The following is a 20533-nucleotide window of genomic DNA, read 5'->3' as shown; positions in this document are numbered from 1 at the left end:
CCTCCTCTTTCCTCTCTCCTTCCACTATCTCTAAAAAAAATTAGTGGAAAAAATATCCTTGCGTGAGGATTAATAATTAGCTGATACCTATGTAAGATATGCACTATGTGACTTAATTTCTTCAATAGTCCAAATTTAATTCTCAACAGTTGTATTATACACCAAGTGATTTTTATGTAGAGAAAAGTAGGCAAATATTTTACTACTAATAAAGGGAAGAACCTTAATTATCTAAACAAAATTTGGGACAGCAAATTAAGAGAATGTTTTTTAAAAAAAATATTTTTATTGATTTCAGAGAGGAAGGGGGAGAGAGAGAGAGAGATAGAAACATCAATAATGAGAAAGAATCATTGATTGGCTGCCTCCTACACACCCCCACTGGAGATTAAGCACAACCTGGGCATGTGCCCTGACTGGGAATCGAACTGTGACCTCCTGGTTTATATGTCGAAGCTCAACCACTGAGCCATGCCGGCTGGCCGGGCAAGAGAGGATGGTTTTAAATGACCTAATGAAAAATTGACATTTGAGCACGAGGAAGTAGAAGTTAAATGAGGCTGAAAAGGTTTGCTTCCTGGCAGTTATCCTGATCACTGTCATCTCTTTTTTACATCTCTGCATGTGTGAATAGAACCTCACTAGGAGGTTGAGGGCAAGTGGGCAGCCACTTTTCCAAAGATCAGTGGCTTTCCACCAAGTCACACTGATTGCTGGACCCCCACCTCCAGACTCAGTAGGTCTGAGGTGAGGCCTGTGAACTGGCATATTGGGCCAAAACCAGGTGCTGCTGTTGCTGCTTTGGGAACCACTGCGGATCATTGGTTCTCAAATTTGGACATTGGAACTATTTGGAGACATTAAAACAATTGATGGCTGGGTTCCACCCTCGAGATTGAATTAATTGGCCTGGGCATGAGGAGTTTTTAAAAGTTCCCCAAGTGATTCTAATACACAGCAAGGTTTGAGAATCCCTGTTCTAGATTTTATTACCCAGATGGAAAATACCAGTACCTACATCTAAAATTTTACAGTCAAGCAGACAATGGTGAATGTCCTCTCTTGCCTTTTCCCAATCCAGTGGCTCCCAGACTTGTCAGCACATGAGAAGCATCCAGGGATCTTTTGAAAGTTTCAAAACCCCAACCATACCTGAGACTAATTAAGTCACAATCAATAGAGGTGTGACAGAGTGCCAGTATTTTTTGAAGCTCCCTAGGTGATTCCAGTGAGCAAGCAAGTTTGGGAACTGCTGCCCTAATTGTAAAATAAACCATAATCAGAGATGATCCCTCTCTCAGGTTCCCCTCAGCAATACCTTTAGCAGGAGATGTACTTTCCATTGCTGCCTACACTTCCTCTTGCTGAAGCAACTTGGCTTTTGACTGCTCTTGGGAACCAGAGTAGCTCATGTGGAGTTCAGCTTGTGACAGCACCCTTCCTAACACCAGCAGCTGCACGTTAGAATCATCTGGGAAGGTTTTAGGAAATAGTGAAGCCGAGGCCCTATCTCCAGAAACTCGGATTTAATTGTTCTGTGTTAAGGCCCAGGAACCGGTATATTTTAAAAGCATCCCAGGTGATTTATAATGTAGAGCCAGGGTTGAGAATCACTACCTACTTATTGTTGGTTCCTACCCATTTTCCAAAACCCCTAACCCTTCCAACCATTCATTAGTTCATCCCTTTTTTTTTTTTTAATTGCTTCCAGACTTTCCCCATTTCATCCTCTTGCTAAGTCTAGCCTCTTGCCTGGGAATCTCCAGTTTCTTTCTCTTCCTCTTCCTTTCCTTGGGGAAGAGAAGGGTAATAGTTAACTTCTTCTTATAGCCACTTTTTTCTTGCTCTCTACACAGCTGGTTACTATTACAGCAACATAAGGAAATGATGGATGCACAAAATAATTGCTCAGTTAAGCTACTGGCCTTTTAGATCCCCAAGCACAGTGCCTGGGCCGACGGCAGCAGTTCACTGGCTGGGAATAAGGCATGTGCTGGTCTAGGTATAGAACAAATAATATTCACTTTTCACTTTCAGGCTCAGTGGTATGCCTTCACTGATCACTCTTCCCAAGCTGTATCTAAACTTAAACATGCAAATAAGTCACCTGGGAATCTTGTTAAAGTGCAGATTCTGATGTAGTCTAGGGTGGGGCCTGGGATTCTCCATTTCAAAGCTCCCAGGAGCTGCCAACACTTTGAGTACCAAGGCTGTGGACAATCTGGTGACAGGCCAGGTAAGGCCATGCAGATTTGGGGGTAGGGGCTAGTCTTTAAGCTGAGGGGAAAAGCATGAGTTTGGCAGTTTCTGGATGTTCAGCCTGAACTCACGTATGCTCACCTCGGGCAACTGAGATCTATTTCCTGTAAACTTAGATCCCAAGCACAGTGTCTGGGCTGAAGGCAGCAGGCATGTGGTTTTCTGATGGTGACCAGACATCTATACACTGTACACCCTGCCTCTGACTTATGTGACTCTTCATGACACAACACTTATCTGGGAGGTAAAATGGATGGCTACTTTTTACTTTTTAAAAAAGCTTTTCTAGCCCTAGCTGGTTTGGCTCAGTAGATAGAGCATCAGCCTACAGAATGAAGGGTCCTGGATCGATTCTGGTCAAGGGCACATACGATCCCCAGCAGGAGGTATGCAAGAGGCAGCCTATCAGGGATGTTTCTCATCACTGATGTTTCTATCTCTCTCTCATTCTCCCTTCCTCTCTGAAATCAATTTAAAAATATATAAATTTTTTTATAAAAAAGCTTTTGTAACTAAATCCTCAGGAAATATGTAAAACCATAGAAATTAGATTTAAAATAGAATTCATGAATTTGTGGAAAACTCAAGAGGTTAAATATTTCTTCAGAACTCTGTTTTAAATTCTCATTTAATTGGTTAAGAACAAGCCCAGATAAGTTCTGGTTAGAAGAAGTAGCATGCACAAAAGTTCAATTAGATTCCCAGTATACCACCAATAAGTAGCTTACATGTTGGGAAAGTCTGGCTTACTATTTACTTAAAAGTTGTTCATTTTATCAGTTATCACTTATCTGAATTTGATATTTGGTTCAGAAAATTGGAGTGGAGAGAACTTACTTCCATATATCATTGACTTCAGTGGGTGCAAACTCTTTGGATTCCAGCTGAATCATGGCAAAACCACTGATGGCATACAGGGATCCAGCCAGACTGACCAAACTGATGGAACTTCTTTCCTGGGGAAATTCGGTCATTGCTTCCCATCTAGGAATTATTGAAAATAATCAATGTAAAACTAAAGAAATGCCAACTGTATTTACTGACCAATTATAGGTAATTATAAAGAAATTCAAGTAGCATAGGCACCCAAAATTAGAAGGTGAAATTTGCTACTAGGAAATATCTAAATATTATTCCTTTCTTTGAAAGAAATAACCAGATTAGATATAAAGTTCTCAGTATGACAATAACATGTATACTGTAGACAATCTGGAAAATACAGAAAGGTATAGAAGAAAATAAATATCCCCTATGATCATACCTTCCAGACTTAATCAAAAGCAACATTTTGGTGTAATTTTGTCACTTTTTTAAAAGGATACATTTAAATATAAACATCCATTCATACATATGAATGAAACTAAGAAAATAATTACAATTTTGTGTGCAGCTTCTTTAACTTTTTATATCATGAGTTTACCCATATTATATAGTTTTCAAAAACATGATTTTCAATGATTATTTAAGTCCTAGCCATAGAAGTTTCTTGTAATTTTCAGATACTAAAGTCTATTGTAATCAGGCATACATGGTTTCTTAAAGATGTAATAATAGTTTACTCTAATTTTTTCTTCATTGCTAAACTGAGAGTATAAAACTATATATTCATCCAGATGTGTGAGCTCAAAAATTTAAAAAAGACTAATTTTATGTAAATATTTGTCTAATGTTTTCACATTAACTTTAAGCCAATAAAAGCTTAAAAGTTGCCCTAACCAGTTTGGCTCAGTGGATAGAGCGTCAGCCTGCGGACTCAAGGGTCCCAGGTTCGATTCCGGTCAAGGGCATGTACCTTGGCTGCGGGCACATCCCCAGTAGGGGGCGTGCAGGAGGCAGCTCATCAATGTTTCTCTCTCATCAATGTTTCTAACTCTCTATCCCTCTCCCTTCCTCTCTGTAAAAAATCAATAAAATATATTTAAAAAAAAAAAAGCTTAAAAGTTAAAAATTTAAGAATATCATAAAGAGCATAAAAGAATTAAACTTCTGAAGCACTCATGCTTTACAAATATCACAAGCTAAGGTGGAGGTTTTTTCATCCTTAAAGAAACTACCTGTTTCAAATCAAATAACTCTATAGAGACATGTATATCCACCTACGTGTAGATAATTACTCAGAAGTGTTACCTTTGCATGACTAAAGTTAATAATAAGTACGAATTAAGTACTTCAACATTACCTTGAGGGTCATGCGTTCCAAATTACAAACACATGTAATGCAACAAAATGTTAGGCATTTTTACACTCAGTAACAGGAAAAGAAACCCAGATGAAGATATTTTCTCTTTAAGCCTTACTTTCCTGTCCTCCTCTCCCCATGTTCTAGAAAGCTTGACATTTATCCAAAGTTAAAACTTAAAATGTATAGTGATTCATAGGCAGTAACTCACTTATTGGTTGTGAGGTCAAAAGCTTCAACAGACGCTGAAAGACCCTCTTCAGTGACACCTCCTGCAACCACAATTTTGCCTTTATGGATAGCCACTCCGAACATCGAACGTGGGGTTTTCATTGGAGGCATATCTTTCCAGTCTCCTTTTTTTGGGTTGTAGATAAATACTCTGTTTGTACACTTTCTGTAAACATAAGAGACAACAAAATGATCCTTATAGAACCTTCCTTTTTTGAAAGAAGCAATGTCACTAGTCATCTAGCTTTGCTTCTCATATGAAATATGTAGTACAGCAGAGGATCAGAAAACCCCCAAAGTATTCTTTATCTATTTTTTCTTTTTATTGAATTTATTGGGGTGACACTGATCAACCCCAAAGTATACTTAATCTGAACATATGCCACCAAGCAAAGGACAGTTTCAAATGTGAGGACCAAAACTATTTTATAATTTAATGATAGTACTGGAAGGTAGAACACCTTTACTCTGTTGTTGTTAATCCTCACTTGAGGGTATTTTTTCCATTGCTTTTCAGAGAGAGTGGAAGGGAGGGAGATAGAGGTAAAGATAGAAAGAGAGAGAAAGAAACATTGATGTGAGAAAGACACATCAACTGGTTGTCTCCTACATGTGCCCCAATCGGGGGTAGGAGTTGGGAAGCGAACCCGCAACCCAGGTACATGCCCTTGACCAGAAATCAAGCCTGTGACCCTTCAGTGCGTAGGCTGATGCTCTAACCACTGAGAAAACCAGCCAGGGCAGGAAACCCACATAGAGTATATTTTAATCCTGCTACTGAATTCAACAGAAGACATGAATAGAGCAAAATATAAACCATAAGACCTTCATTGTGTGTTAGTAACAAAACGTTTATTTCATTATCTGAATATCCTAAGAATGAATCAGTTAACTTAAAAAGTAATTAGGTGGGAAGGCCGGGGTAAGAGATCAACCGAAGGACTTGTATGCATGCATATAAGCATAACCAATGAACACACGACACTGGGGCTTATGGGAGGCCGGGGGAAGGTCAAGGGGGGGGGGGGAAAAAAGAGGAGACATATGTAATACTCTTTGTAATACTTTAAGCAATAAAACAAAAAAATGAATATAAAACTAAAAAAAAAGTAATTAGGTGAGACTGTACCTATTTTAAAATTTAACTATGTAATATGATGGCTCATTTAATTTCAGTCCATCATTAATAAACCAATGTATTTTAAGAACCCTGGGACTATAGATTAGACAACTAATCATCTGAGTTGATGAGTAATGAGAGTAGTTTTATATGCTAAATGCTACCAGAAAAACTTGGACTCATCTGAATTCTTCTTCTTAGTATGTTCCTTATGTTTCCTTAAAGTTATCCACAATTCACTGATGAAAGTTTAGAATTCCTAATAATAATTGATTAACTGAGTATATTTGGTAGCCAAAAACCAAACAAACAAAATTCCAACTTTTTGTGAGGACAATTTTTTTCTTCAGTCTTAGAACAGACCAGATACCTGAAGTAGAAGCATTTCTTCTAATATTTGACTATGAATATTACTTTAAAATTTCTTGCCCCTCCAGTGTAACTCTGGTTGAGCGCTGACCCATGCACCAGGAGGTTACAGGTGAAATTCCTGGTCAGGGCATGTGCTAGGTTGCAGGCTCAATCCCCAGTAGGTGGCGTGCAGGAGGCAGCCAATTGATGTTTCTCACTGATGTTTCTATCTCTCCCTCTCCCTTCCTCTCTCTGGAATAAATAAAAAAAAAAAACATTTAAGATTTCTTGACTAGAACATGATACAAAGTCATGTTCTTCACATTTAGTGGTGATAACTAGTGCAATTCAGTGCTTACTTTTAGATAATGACTCATTTCAAAGTTCTTGACTGGCATTTGCCAAGCCACGCCTTGGTTAATCATATTCTCAAGATTACTATATTCTTACTGACAAGACTTGTATTCTTCTTACTGACATATCAATTTCCTAGTTACTAATACTTGAAGGAAACAATTTAAGCCACTTGGCAGGGTCATTATGTTTCCTAAATCAGAAGTGCTTAATAGATTTTCCATTTCATTTACTCAGGAAAAAATGCCCCAAGTAAGATTTTTTTTTTGAGCTACAGAACTTTCATTTCAGATACAGTGGGTTTGGCAGTTAATCTTGAACAGAAATTTTGGTCATCCAAAATAAGATTTTACACTGGGTGGGTTTATAATATGGCTTTCCTTTAAACATTCATTTGACGGTAATAGCTGGGATTGAGGAGGACTTCAAAATTTCAGAATGTTACCTTTGACTATAAAATGATTGTATAAAAACTCATTGGTTTTTTGAATCACATTTTAGGTGCCATGTTTGTCATTTTAATTGAATATTAATTGAATATTAACCATTAACTCCAGAACATAGAATTCTTTACTTCTAGTAAAATATTTCCATATTTTACTCTCCTTTCCTGTTTGCCCTTATAATTCTTAAAAAAAAAAAAATCCTCACCAGAGGATATTTTTTCCATTGCTTTTTCAGAGAGAGTGGAAGGGAGGGAGTGGAAGTGGGGGAAAGGGGAAGAGAGAAAGAGAGAGACAGAGATATCCATGTGAGAGACACATGGACTGGTTGCCTCCGCACAGACTCCCAAATCTGGGGGCAGGGAGGGAATCAACAACCCAGGCACGTGTCCCTGACCGGGAATCGAACCTGGAGCCTTCTGTGTGTGGCGTTGCACTTATAATTCTTTTTTTTTTTTAATAATAATTCTTAATTCTGGCTCCCTTTCCAGGATTGGACATCGCTATTAATGAAACAACTTGGACAAATGATGACAAAGTCAAATTAGAGTTTTCAGGGGCAGGAAATATTTCTCTCTATTTAAACAGAAAATCATCAATTTACCAGACAGGCTACTGACTTAGCTGACTGACTTCTAGGATACTCTGAATTCAGGTCTCCCTTTGAGTTATATAATATTTTTCCTTATTTCCTAACCCTTGAGAAGTGCCTAGAAATGTCATGCAAACTTACGACTGGGCACCAGTGGGCATACCAGGGTTAAATATTGTGAATACTCCCTCTGTCCAGGAGTAAAGTGAAACATTGCTGAAGAAATAACTGCCCTATTTTTAGTCACCATGCTTTTCAGTTTTAAGCTCACCCATCTAAATCCTCTCTTATGAATGTGAAGTACAAATCCATGATATTTTTATGCACTATTGTTAGTAATTATATTTTAAATTCTAAATTAAAGAGATATACTTAATTTTTTATCTCCTTTTAGCCAAATGAATTAAAAAAGCCCATTGGTTTTAATGCAGTAAAATATAATTATAAAATAGCTAAATAAAATATTTGATTATGCTCCTAAGTACTCCTTTTCTACTGTAAGACTGCTTATGTTGGAGGTATTATGAAATCATCCTATATAATAAAAGCCTAATATGCTAAGTGTCCAGTCGTCTGGTCGGTCATTCAACCAATCAAAGTGTAATATGCTAATGTTATGCTAAAGCCGCTCAACCGCTCGCTATGATGTGCACTGACCACCAGGGGGCAGATAGTCAACTGGTTGACCAGTTGCTATGACGTGCACTGATGTGACCACCAGGGGGAAGATGCTCTGACCAGTAGGTTAGCTTGCTGCTGGGGTCTGGCTGATTGGGACTGAGCGAGACGGGCCAGACACACCCTGGAGCCCTCCTGTGGTCCCTCCCCAGCTGGCCAATCTCCTGCATCTAGACCTGTGCCCTCTCGCAATCCAGGCTGAGGCCCCCCCGCAAGTGCACAAATTTCGTGCACAGAGCCTTTAGTTTGTAATATACTCCAATAACTTTTCAAAATTTAAAAAATTTCCCCCCAAAGACTTATGGGTGAGAACCAAGTCCCATTTCACTACGGAGACTTAAATGAAAAGAGGAAGGAACCTTTGTAATAAAAAAACACTTGGAGCCCTGACCAGTTTGGCCCAGTGGATAGAGCGTCGGCCTGCGGACTGAAGGGTCCCAGGTTCGATTCCGGTCAAGGGCATGTACCTGGGTTGCGGGCACATCCCCAGTAGGGGGTGTTCAGGAGGCAGCTGATCGATGTTTCTAACTCTCTATCCCTCTCCCTTCCTCTCTGTAAAAAATCAATAAAATATATTTTTAAAAAAACCCAAAAAACAAAAACCACTTGGATGTAAAGCACCAGGAGGGTTCAGGGTACTCACTTGTCATCTGTCTTTCCTCCTAGACAGTATATCATCCCCTTATGTGAAACCACATTATGGCCATAGACTTTGATAGGAAGTTTTTTTACTTCATTCCATTTTGCAGCCCTAAAATCAGAAGATGAAAGAATTTATTTATAAGCTTTCAGTAAAAATATGAATGTTCTAGGCACTCCTATACCTGAATGCTTAGGAAATGGGAATGTCATGCAAACTTACACAGGATCATAGCATAATACTGTATCCAGCGAAGCCTCTGTTTGAAGGTCTTTGCCTGCAACTACATAGATTTTGTCATCTGCCTCTCCCAGACCGAAAAGACACCTCGCTGAAGGCAGAGGTGGAAGGCCAACCCACTCAGATGCAACGGTATCAAGCTGAAAGAAAAAAAAAAAAAAAAAAAGAGGAAATGTGGAGCTTGTTAGCAAAAGGTTACAGATGTACCAGAAAATATCTATACTTTCTGAGGTAGTCAAAGATCTTGCAAGTAAAATACAACCATAATTCAAAAGTATTATATTTTACTTAGAAAAGTGAGAAAATCTACTTGGTTTAACAAAATAGCTGAAAGTAACAAAATGTGTAGGACTTTAAGAAAGGAAAGAGAATAAACTGAGTCACCAGATGTTGGTTAGAACTGTGAAGTTTGTTGTCAAATTTTCATCCCTCGTTCAGGTTTGAACAGGGAATCATAATACTTTTAGGACACTGGCGAAAGAAAGGTTTTCACTGCAGGGAGGGTCACAGTACGTGAGTGATCCCCGCATGCTATATTTAACATGCTCCCCAAGCCAGCATCCGGGACAGCTGGACCTGTCGCTCAGTCCACAGACAACTGGAACGTTAGGCAGTATCTTCTTTCTTCCAAAACTTTTCAGGTTTGCTTTATTGCTTTATGAGATAGGCAGGTGTTCTAGCTTATAACCTCCTAGCCTTTTGTTGAGCATCAACTGAAATACCTTTCTCTTTTTAAAAAATTTATATTAGGAAGTAACTGCTTATTTTTGCTATTGCCACTTCTGCCAGCCTAAGATCGCCTTCTAAGTGTCCGTGCCCTGGGGAGGTGATTTTGATATGTCTGGCATCATTTTCAGCTTACTGTTACTACTACAACTTACTATTGGTAATTTTAAGATTTTCCAATTTGCATTTAGGACATCAAGGCACAAGAAAACTGCTCTCGGAAGGTAGTGCCATCACAGACTTGTTGAGCTCTCTAGTGCTACTTCTGTGCAGCAGAAGAAAAAGAAATAGGGCCCAGAATAAATGGATACCAAGAACAGATGTAGGTACTAATGGCTGTGGTATAGGGAGGGGTCCCTGTGGAAGCCCATCAGTATCTGGTCTAGTAACCTTGGTTAAAGCGAAGTACTAATTAAGACTAGACGAGACGAGTGGTTTAATCCCCACATGTGCATTAGCTTTGCATTTACTAATTTCGATATCTACATTGTGATCACTAATATTTTCATTTTTGAAAAAAAGAAATCCTTTGATCAAGAAAGTGGTGTGCAGTATAGTAGAAAGAATAATGAACAGTTATGGAGTTTTGACTCTGTGACAGGATTTGTACTAAATGCTTTACACGGGTAATCTCATTTAGTTCTCCAGGATAGGCACTTTGATTGTCTCCATTTTACAGATGAGGAAACTGAGGCACAGAAGGGTTGAACATTTGCCCAAGCTCACAGAGCTTGTAAGTGATATCCGAATGCAAGCTACATAAATCCATAGTTTTTGTCTTAAAATGGGAACAGAAACCCTCATGACCCCATGCTGGTGGGTTTATTGCCTGCGCTTTCCAGTATTGATGGGGTATTTCCTGCAGCAGATGGAACAGTAGACTGCCAGACTTTCTGATACGTGAGCTGTCAAGCTATTGAACCACTATGGCTCTAGTTTCCTCATCCTTAAAATTAGGGTTTGGACCTAGATTATTTTAAGATGTGGTGCTATTCAAAGATTTGATGAATCTATTAACTCTATGGAAAAAAAACCCCTCTCTCTTACCTATGTAAAAAAATTCTCATAATCTATTTACAGTATACAATCAAAGGCCATATTACTCCTAACTTAGTACTTTTTAGATGTGAACAAGCAAAAATGCAACACCTGAAATTCTCATACCTAAATTTTCTTATGAGTCATTACCCTCTTTTATGATTGGATTTTTTCTACTTTAATGCATAAAGAGAAACTTAATAATGAGCCTATGATATTATGAATAATTCATAGTTACATTAAGGAATCCAGTAGAAGAGAATCTCTTATAAAATAATTGTTATTTGGGTAGAGAATTAATTTTTTTTACAATGCTGAGACTTCTGCTAACTAAAAACTTCATAGGAAGAAAAATCAATATGACAGAATTTCATTTAAGTTCATTTAATGTCCCCTAGAGCAGTGGTTTCATGCATCAGAATCACCCATGGGGCTCACCCTCCAGAGTTTCTGTCCACAGGTCTGGGCAGGACGATCAGGTGTTTTTATACTGGTATTTTGTTCTACTCCTTGTGCCCTTTAAAAGGAGCAAGGCATGGGCAATGACAGGGAGCTGACCCTTTCAACTTTGTATAACTTTTTATGGTTATAAAAACATCAAGCAGTTTTCTTGAACCAGATATAAGAGGCTAAGTCAATAAAAGTAAGGGTAGTAACAAGATGGAAGAAAATACAGATAAGGCTGTAAATATTCCATGGACCTATTATTTCTAGGTATCTATCTGTATTTTGATGTAATTTTTACTTCCTAGCTATAATTATTCTTTTAAATTGAATTTGCCCTTTTTGAAATTAAAATTAGGGCTTAGGAAATTTTCTGTCCCACATTCAAATACTTATGATTACAGCTTCTATTTTTTTTTTATTTCTAGTTAACATTCTTCAGATCTTTGAAAATTAAGAAGCATGGTTAACATGTATTATTACATTTTTCAAGATTAGGAAAAGCTGGTTTAAATGCCATATTTTGTGAATGCACAGTATTCACACACTTTGAGAGTACGTAGTTACTGTGGTATGACATTCTACACTTACTTAGCTCTAGCCTTCCCAACTCAAGTGCCCAGAAATCCCAGGCCATGACTAAACAAACTCTTTGAGCTAGCCGTAAGCTGCAAAATACTGGCATTGGCATTAGTGAAGATAAAGGTGAAGTCACTGATTCCTTCATAAACTGATCAAGTACAAGGTGTTGATAATATGAAACAAACTCCCTTCAGACAAACTACAAAGAATCTATTAGTTTAGGATTTGTTTTCTAAGAAACTTCTGTGGTTTTACAAAACAGATTAAATTGTAATAATGTCTAAGTATAACTGTGATCCAAATAAATGTGATCATTTATCACATATAAAAAGTCATTGTAAATTCCTAATATTGTGAATCAATTCCAATTAGTGACACTTGTGCAGACAGTTTTTCCTAGAAGGTAATGCAAAGTGCGAAATATACACACAAGTTCTTATCACTTTCAACAAAATTATATTATAGGCAGCAACCATAAATAAGAGGTGACAAATTAGTTTCAGGAAACTTGGAAGAAATTAGAAAATCTGTTCAATTATAGCTTTTTTGGATTGGAATAGGACATCAAGTAGAATAAAATGCAAGCAGCCTGAATACTTCGCAAATCAGCGAAGTGGATGGTGAGTAACTACTTTGCCTTTATATCTCCACTTGTATAAAAATTGCCTTTCTTACCTGGAAGAAGTATGACTGTAGAGGTTGATCTTTATTTTCTTCATCCACATATAGTCCTCCTACCACATATACCTGATTTTGTTGGGTAACGACGCTGGAATGATTTCTGGGAATCTGTTCAGCCAATGCAGTAAGGTAGCATTCATTTTCCGTGGGATCATAAGCCACTGCCGCTGTGTCATTAATCAAGAGGATGAGGTCTTTGACAAACATTCCATGCCTGGGAATGTCATTCAGGTAACCAGGAAGTAAATCTTCATCACCAACATCTCCATTCACCTCACCAGCCCCAGCCTTGTCTGCATTCTTGCTCGGTTCTGGAAGTTTGCCTGCGAAAGCGTCTTTGAGAACTTTGATTTTTTTCTGGAGTTCTGGGTTGCTTTTAATGATATCATCTTTCTCAACATGATCTTTAAAATATTTCTCTGTCATCAGGCGAAAACGGATACAATCAAATACTTCGCTAAGGCTTTTAACTCTTTCTTTGTCTGTTCGCACCCATTTCATCACCGCCTCAAATACCGTTTCTTCCTTTTCTACATTTAGGCTGTCATTTGAAACGACTGAGATCAATTCCTGTGGCGACAGTTGCATGAAGTCCTCTTCCTTACAAATCTGTACAAAGCGATCAGACACAAATTCCCGGGCCGAGATGGCAAGTCTGGGGCAGTCAAGGAGAAGTCCTAATCTTAGGATGGCTAGACAGTTACCAGGAGCCAGTCTTTTCTGAAGATAAGAGACACAGACAGTGAACACGGAGGGGATCTGAAAGCGGCTGGCCAGTGCAAAAATATCTTGCACGTTTCCATCGTTGAGATCAATACTGGCGGAGTAGAGGTACTTGATGATTAAATCCAGCATGGCAGAATCCACATTATCTAGTACCACTTCCTTTTTTTTCGCCTCATCAATGTCAGATAAAAAATACTCACGGAAGTAAGGACTACACGCTGACAAAATCAATCTGTGGCACGGAATACTTTTGTCGCCAGCTTTTAGGGTGCAGTCGATGAATTTTTTCTCATCCAGGAGATCTCTTAGACCATCCTGAAGAAGGGTGGATTGGTAAAGCCGCAGTTCCTCTGCGAGTTCCCGCTGCGATTCCATGTTGGGAGTCACCTGGGTGAGGAAGGGGACACTGAAGGCCTTAGCTCCGCGCAGCACACAGGTCTAGCTGTAAAGAGGCAGAGCAGTGTGCTTTGCCCAGCCTGAAGCCTTTGCAATTTAATCCCACCGGCTAAATATAGATACCAGCTCCAACAACGGGAATTTAGGAGAGCTGGTTTGGAAAGAAGAGTGGTTCTTGCAGCTGTTATAGATGGAAAGGAACAACTGAAACTTTTTATCACGAAGGAAACAGCTCAGAAACAAGAGATTTAAATGAAGTGGAAAGCTTTAAAATACATAAAGCATTAGGAGGTCAGCTAATAAAGGCTACCACAAGAAAATGTCTATTGAATTAACAGAAAACTGAATCATAAAAATGAGTCAGTCCACTAAAAATGGTCTGGTGGCAAGCTACTTGGCTATCTGATTAATCATGCAAAGGTCAAGAATATGGGGTGAGTTCATTTGAATACTCAAGCAAGATCCCCTTTCCAAAAACTGTTACAAAGTTTTATTTTCAACTTACAACAGTGAGGTATATACTTTTCTTTTAGAAACAGGACACCAAAAGACTTCTACTTATGTTCTATAATTATAGTGGTTTTAGAAAAACATTAAAAATAATACCCTCATCATAACTGAAATAATAAGTATAGAGAAACTGCTAATTTTCTAAGACATTCTAAATTATCTTTGTTAAATGGAAAAAGTATAATTGGTATTGAATTAAATTATAAAATTATTTTATTCACACTCTGCCTCACTCTACATAGTATTTGGTGTGGCAAACAATAGCAATAAAATAAGTAAAATAAAAGCTGTCATCAAGACCAAAAAGAAAAAGAAATAGTTTAAAGTCAATACTAGAGAAATAAACCCACACATAAACAATTTGATCACTAAAGATATCCTATGATGTAAAGTGTTTAAGATGATTTTTCATTAAAGAAAAAGTTAAGAACAGATGTAACCCCATGAGAACAATGTTATCAACAGAACATAGCAAAATCAGGATGAAGTGCTACATCACCTGTATAAATTTGGAAAACAGGTCTAATACATGAAAAAGAAAAAAAAAAAGAATGTATAAGTGGAACCATAATTTAAGTTTATTATAATAGAACACCATATTAATTATGGAATGCAGAAAGTATGATTTGAAAGAAAATTGATTTTTTTATATACAGATAGCATCATATACTTATGAAATATTTTATTACAAAATTATATTGTCACATTTTCTGAACTCAGTGGGGCTGTAGAAATACTGTAATATCAATGGTATCTTTTTCTTTAAATAATATTTTATTTTTCAATTATAGTTGATGTAGAATATTATATTAATATCTGGTGTACAACCCTGTGATTAGACATTTATATAACTTACAAAGTGATCACTCCGATAAATCTAGTACCTGCCTAACACTATAGCTGTTATAATATTATTGACTATATTCACTATGCTGTACTTGACATCCCCATGACTATTCTGGAACTACCAATTTGTATTTCCTAATCCCTTCACCTTTTTCACTCATCCTGCCAACTCCACTCCCATCTGCCAATCATCAAAATGTTCTCTATGAGTCTCTTTCTGTTCTGCTTATTTATTTTGTTTTCTAAGTGAAATCATCTGACATTTGACTTTCTCTGTCTGACTTATTTCACTAGCACAATACACCCTAGGTCCATCCATGTTGTTGCAGATGGCAAGATTTTTTTTTCATATTCCATTGCATATATGTACCACTTCTTGGTATTCTTAAACATGCTCAAAAGAACATAAGCTCCATGAAGATAGGGAATTATTTTTTGGGGGGACAGGGGAGTGTTGTTTTGTTCAGTGCTATGCCTTCAGATTAGAGAATTATGTATTTTTAAACTTCAAGATCTCTACCCATGAGTAAAGGTTTTTTCTCTTATTTACATCATAGTGAAGTCAGTGGTACTGTCAGCTGCTAAAACAACAGCTGAAAGAAGAGCTCATTGACTCTTTTTCCATTTATAGATGCCACTACGGTTTTAACACACTAGGAAAAACTCACAGCTGCTCCCTTATTTAAACAATAAGTGACTCATTTCTCTCTACACGTAACACCTAACATTTGAAAAGACTGAATCAGACACAAACACCATGATAATGTTATTTGAGATTATTCCTTACTAGCTGACAATTTTATAGTCACTTTTGCTTGAAAAACTACTTAAACAATATTCCTGGTATCATTTGGTGACCTTATAAATTTTTCCAACAGCCATTTTTTCCCTTAATATAGGTTATCATATAACCCCACCCCATAAAATGTAGAAATCCTTCCCTATTTAAATAAAGTATTTAATAGCTTTTAGTCATTGTTGTTTATTAGATGCAAGTCAGCACTTGCTTGAACCTTATCTTAAATGTTTTTACATGCTTATTCATTTCCCCCTAGACCAGCGGTTCTCAACCTGTGGGTCGCGACCCCTTTGGCGGTCGAATGACCCTTCACAGGGGTCGCCTAAGACCATCCTGCATATCAGATATTTACATTACGATTCAAAACAGTAGCAACATTACAGTTATGAAGTAGCAACGAAAATAATTTTATGGTTGGGTCACAACATAAGGAACTGTATTTAAAGGGCCAGAAGGTTGAGAACCACTGCTCTAGACTAAAGAGGGTTCCTTTGGCTAATTTCAATGATTTGACAAAGGTTCCTTATGATGTTTCTTTATACAAAGCAGTGGCAAAAAGCACTGAGGCCAGAGAAGTCACCACATCTTACCTAACCCAAGAAATCAGAAAACTGATTTTTGAAAACTTCAAAGAAATTTCAATTAATACAAACAAGAATGAAGTCAATAAATGAACTATTTATTTATAAATTATTTAAAATTATTTACTTACAAAATAAAATGTATTCTTGCCAAAACTATATTGAAATTATTTATAAAACTGCTCAAAAGTTTACATAGGGGTTGATATATTCCAGAGTTAGCTACAATTTTTATAGACATGATTACTTAAAAATGACAAGTTTAAGGGTTATAATTTATATTAGAGTTGGCTTACATTGGAGCTATATGATAATATATTTAAAGCAGATTTTTATAATTAACAGTTGTAATTTGATTCCTCCATAAGAATAGTCTTATTCTTTTAAATAATACTTTCAAAACATTAAGTGGTGCTGCACAAAGTTTTTATTAAACCCAATGTGATACATTCATTTACTATCCACAGACTAATAGTTTACAAGTATTAGGAACAAAATAGACATATTTACAAACCAGATACATTTTGATTACAGTTTCAAATATAATTTTTTTAAAAACTGATAGTAAAAGCCTAAATGAAATTTTCTTCAATCATTAAAAAACTCTTTCTTAAAAGCTTTTTCTGTAAATGTAAAAACGATTCCATGCCTTATAGAAGACAACTAGTATCTTTAATCTTGAGATATCTTTAAATAAAAATCCAGCTCAACTCAAGATCAACTCATTACTTCCCAAAGTCCCTGTAGGGTGAATCCATCCTTCAATTTCTCTATTGCAAGCCCCAGTTCTTCTGAAAATACAGGTTCACGATCTTGTTGCTTTTTGGGAGATAAGAGGATGAGATGGGAATAGAGAAGGTAGGCATAGAAGAGGGAAAAAACAAAAAATAGGTTTCACATAAGTTTGTGAATACTAAATGTTAGAAAATAGAAAGTATTTTTTTCATATGCTATAGGTAAAATATCCTTACCTTATTGCCATCAGCAAAATAAGCCTATAAGATAAAGAAAATTATATTTCACATATGTGACATAATATTATAATAGGTCAGTGAGCTAAGGAACAGGTAATTAATTTACAGAACAATTCTGTGACAATATATTTTATATTCTGTTACTATGTGTCTAATGATTTTCTTAATTATCTTTACAATGGTAGCAGAATTTGCTTTTTCAGTCCGTCATTATTAAGATCTTCAAGAGTTGTGCTTTAAACTCTAAAAATTGTGCTTTGTTTAAAGATAAAAAGTATGACTTAGAGGGTAGTGACATATCATCCCTACTTTTTGTTTACAAGAAGATGCTGGCAAAACAAAACAAAGTAATCAGTCAGAAAATGCATAGAGTTTAAGGTAATAGTAGAAGTTTATAATTAAATATTTTATACTAATTTCACATTTTTGTTTAGAAATATATGTTCTCAGAGAGGTATTCTGGTCAGATTCTTAGACCACAATATAAAGTAAGCATTATTATTATTTTGACTATTAATTACATAATACAAATTTAGAAACAGGAAAGTTTATTGTTAAAATAGATATTCATTTTAAGATAAAATACCTATAAATTGAAAGTAATACCTATAAATAGAAAGTACAGATATTAAATTAATTTAACTATATTTAGCATTTTCTATTATTCTAAAAGTATGGAAAACTTTTCACATATCTGAAATCTGAATAATTGTGTTCTCAAACTATTTCCCAGTTTGGTAATTAAAAAATATTTTCACACACACACAAAACCCCTAACTTAAAAAAAAATTACACTCCAACTCATGTTTAAAATACTCTCAAAAGTCTCAAGTTCAATGGTATTTACATACTTAATCTATTATTTAATAAAACGTGACTCAGAATCACAAGAAATTGAGTAACCTCCTTTGGGATGCTCACCACAAAAGCGTCTGGGTGATCATCAGAGTCTATTTCTACATCATCTTGAATTTGTTCAACTGTCAGAGCTTCAAGAGGCTGTGGCTGAAAATCAGATGTTAAAATGCATTAAACAAACAAAAAAATGCATTAAGGAGACAATGTTAATTAAACAAATAATTTTAGTAAAATGTACTGAGAATTATAAATTTGTAAGAGGATAACACAATTGTAAACTATTCAAGTCTTATAAAATTCATTGTATAACATATTCTATTAAAACTAACTTGGGTAATAAAATGAGTCAGTTAAACCTAAGCTTTTAAATCTGAAATTGATATCATCAAAAGAATTAAAGTGACAAATTTACACATCCTCAATATGATATTCTAAAAGAAATCTTACAGATAGAATTATAAAATAATACAGATATTCTAAAAGAAAAAACTCTCATTGAACTTTATCTGATTTTCTTTCATACAGTTAAACAAAACAAAGTTTCCCCCAAAATAATCATTAAGTAGAACCTGTGAAAAGTAAAAGAACTAAGCTTTGTAGGGAATATTATAAAAGGTAAAACATAATATAATACTTATACTTATGAACTTATTTTTCAAATACTGGAGTATCCTTGGTATATTAGGTACTATGCTAATGCTACCAAGGGTTTAAAGTCCCTGACCTTAACTACGAAAGGCTTTTAATCTAGTGGAAGGTGGGGCAAAGGATAAAACATAATTACAAATAACTAAATATTAGGTTGAACCATCTGAAATTGCCATTTTTATTAGCTGAAAATGGTAAAATGTTACTAATATCATTGGTTTAACATACGAAAGTAGCTGTAACAAAAGCAATATCTATTATAATCAAAGAGTTTGGAGAAAGCACAACTTCTGAATTGTGAATCCCAGAAATTTTCATGATGTAAAGGTCTTGATCTAGGGCTTCTAGGATGAGGAGGATATTCATAAGGAGGATTAGGGGAAAGGGTATTTCTGGCAGAGGGGATCAGCATCAGCAAAGGTGAAAAATCACAGGATGTGGCTGGAGAATGATGAATAACCCAGTATGGTCAGAATATAAGCGTCCCATGAGACAGAAGGAACTAAGTAGGGTTCTAGTATTGAACAATACTAGGGAGCATCATTCGCACTAAAGTTCATGTGAACAATGTTCTCTAGAGTTGAACAGTGTACATGTACAACCAGACACTGGCTGTGCAGATAAGGTGAGAAAGGTAGACTGAAGTCTACTGAAATTCTTTAATATTAGCTCAAAAAATTTGGACTTTATTGATAGGTATTTGGTGGGGGAGGGCTGAGGGTAGAAGGGTATTGCTTGACAAGAGAGTGAACTGATTTCATATTCTGAGGTTAGCCTCAGTGTTTCAAGTTATGTTCAGAGCTGTGTGACTGTTACAAGTAATTTAACCTGTCTAAGGTCTCCTTAACTGTGGATGCAGGTGATAATATACTTCATAGTATTGTTGAGAGGATTAAATGAGATGATACATATAAAGTTCTTAGAGCAGTGAATGGCAAACATGTGTTCAACAACTGAATATTCACTAAGAATCTGTTATGTACCAGTTGAGACTGCTGGAGATATAATGGTTAAAGAAAACAGATAAAAATCTTGACTTCATGGAGTTTATTTATAGCAGAAGAGACTGATTAGTGTTACCAAAAATAAAGTAAGCAAGCAGAATGAGGGACAAAAAAGTGACAGGAGTTGCCATTTTATTTATTTATTTATTTGCTTATTTGTTTATTTATTTAATGTTAATCCTCACCTGAGGATATTTTTTCCACTGACTTTTAGGGAGAATGGAAGAGAGAGGGAAAGACAGAGAGAAACATCGATGTGCGAGAAACACATCAATTGGTTGCCCCTTGCATGAGCCCTGATCAGGGGCCAGGCTGGGGAGGAGCCTGCAACCAAGGTATGTGCCCTTGACTGGAATCGAACCCAGGACCCTTTGATCCACTGAACCAAACTGGCTAGGGTGGAGTTGCCATTTTAGATGGATAGTCAGAGAAGACCTCCCTGGAGTGGTGGCTGTTGGAGTAGGGATTTATATGAGGTGACAGAGTGAGCTATTATGGTTGGCTATTATATGTACTGGGGCCAAAGAAGGGGGAAAGAGAGAAAGAATGGGTAGAACTAACAAGCCAAGTATATCCCAGGTGCCAAGCATTTTATAGATATGATCAATAACATTTTTATCAATAATTTTAAAA

General features: G+C 36.3%; 2 protein-coding genes across 5 annotated transcripts in view; both read right to left on the bottom strand.

Moving 5' to 3' along the window:
- KLHL41 (kelch-like family member 41) overlaps positions 1-13757 on the bottom strand; it is a 16157-nt gene extending 2400 nt beyond the window's left edge. The window contains exons 1-5 of the mRNA XM_014545534.1: positions 12553-13757; positions 9070-9227; positions 8851-8958; positions 4650-4835; positions 3097-3243 (exon numbers count right to left, since the gene is read on the bottom strand). Coding sequence (XP_014401020.1) covers positions 3097-3243; positions 4650-4835; positions 8851-8958; positions 9070-9227; positions 12553-13659 — 1706 coding nt within the window. The 5' untranslated portion in view covers positions 13660-13757. The remainder of the gene's footprint in view (positions 1-3096; positions 3244-4649; positions 4836-8850; positions 8959-9069; positions 9228-12552) is intronic.
- Positions 13758-16825: 3068 nt separating this feature from the next.
- BBS5 (Bardet-Biedl syndrome 5) overlaps positions 16826-20533 on the bottom strand; it is a 24016-nt gene continuing 20308 nt past the window's right edge. For all 4 annotated transcript variants that reach the window (XM_014545524.1, XM_014545519.1, XM_014545528.1 and 1 more), the window contains 3 exons: positions 18312-18395; positions 17388-17411; positions 16826-17235 (listed from right to left, as the gene is read on the bottom strand). In XM_014545524.1, coding sequence (XP_014401010.1) covers positions 17134-17235; positions 17388-17411; positions 18312-18395 — 210 coding nt within the window. In that variant the 3' untranslated portion in view covers positions 16826-17133. The remainder of the gene's footprint in view (positions 17236-17387; positions 17412-18311; positions 18396-20533) is intronic.

The sequence above is a fragment of the Myotis brandtii genome, unplaced genomic scaffold (genome assembly GCF_000412655.1).
Source record: "Myotis brandtii unplaced genomic scaffold, ASM41265v1 scaffold112, whole genome shotgun sequence".
NCBI lineage: Eukaryota > Metazoa > Chordata > Mammalia > Chiroptera > Vespertilionidae > Myotis > Myotis brandtii.
Note: the sequence above shows the minus strand (reverse complement) of the source record. Positions and strands in the feature narration are given on the sequence as shown.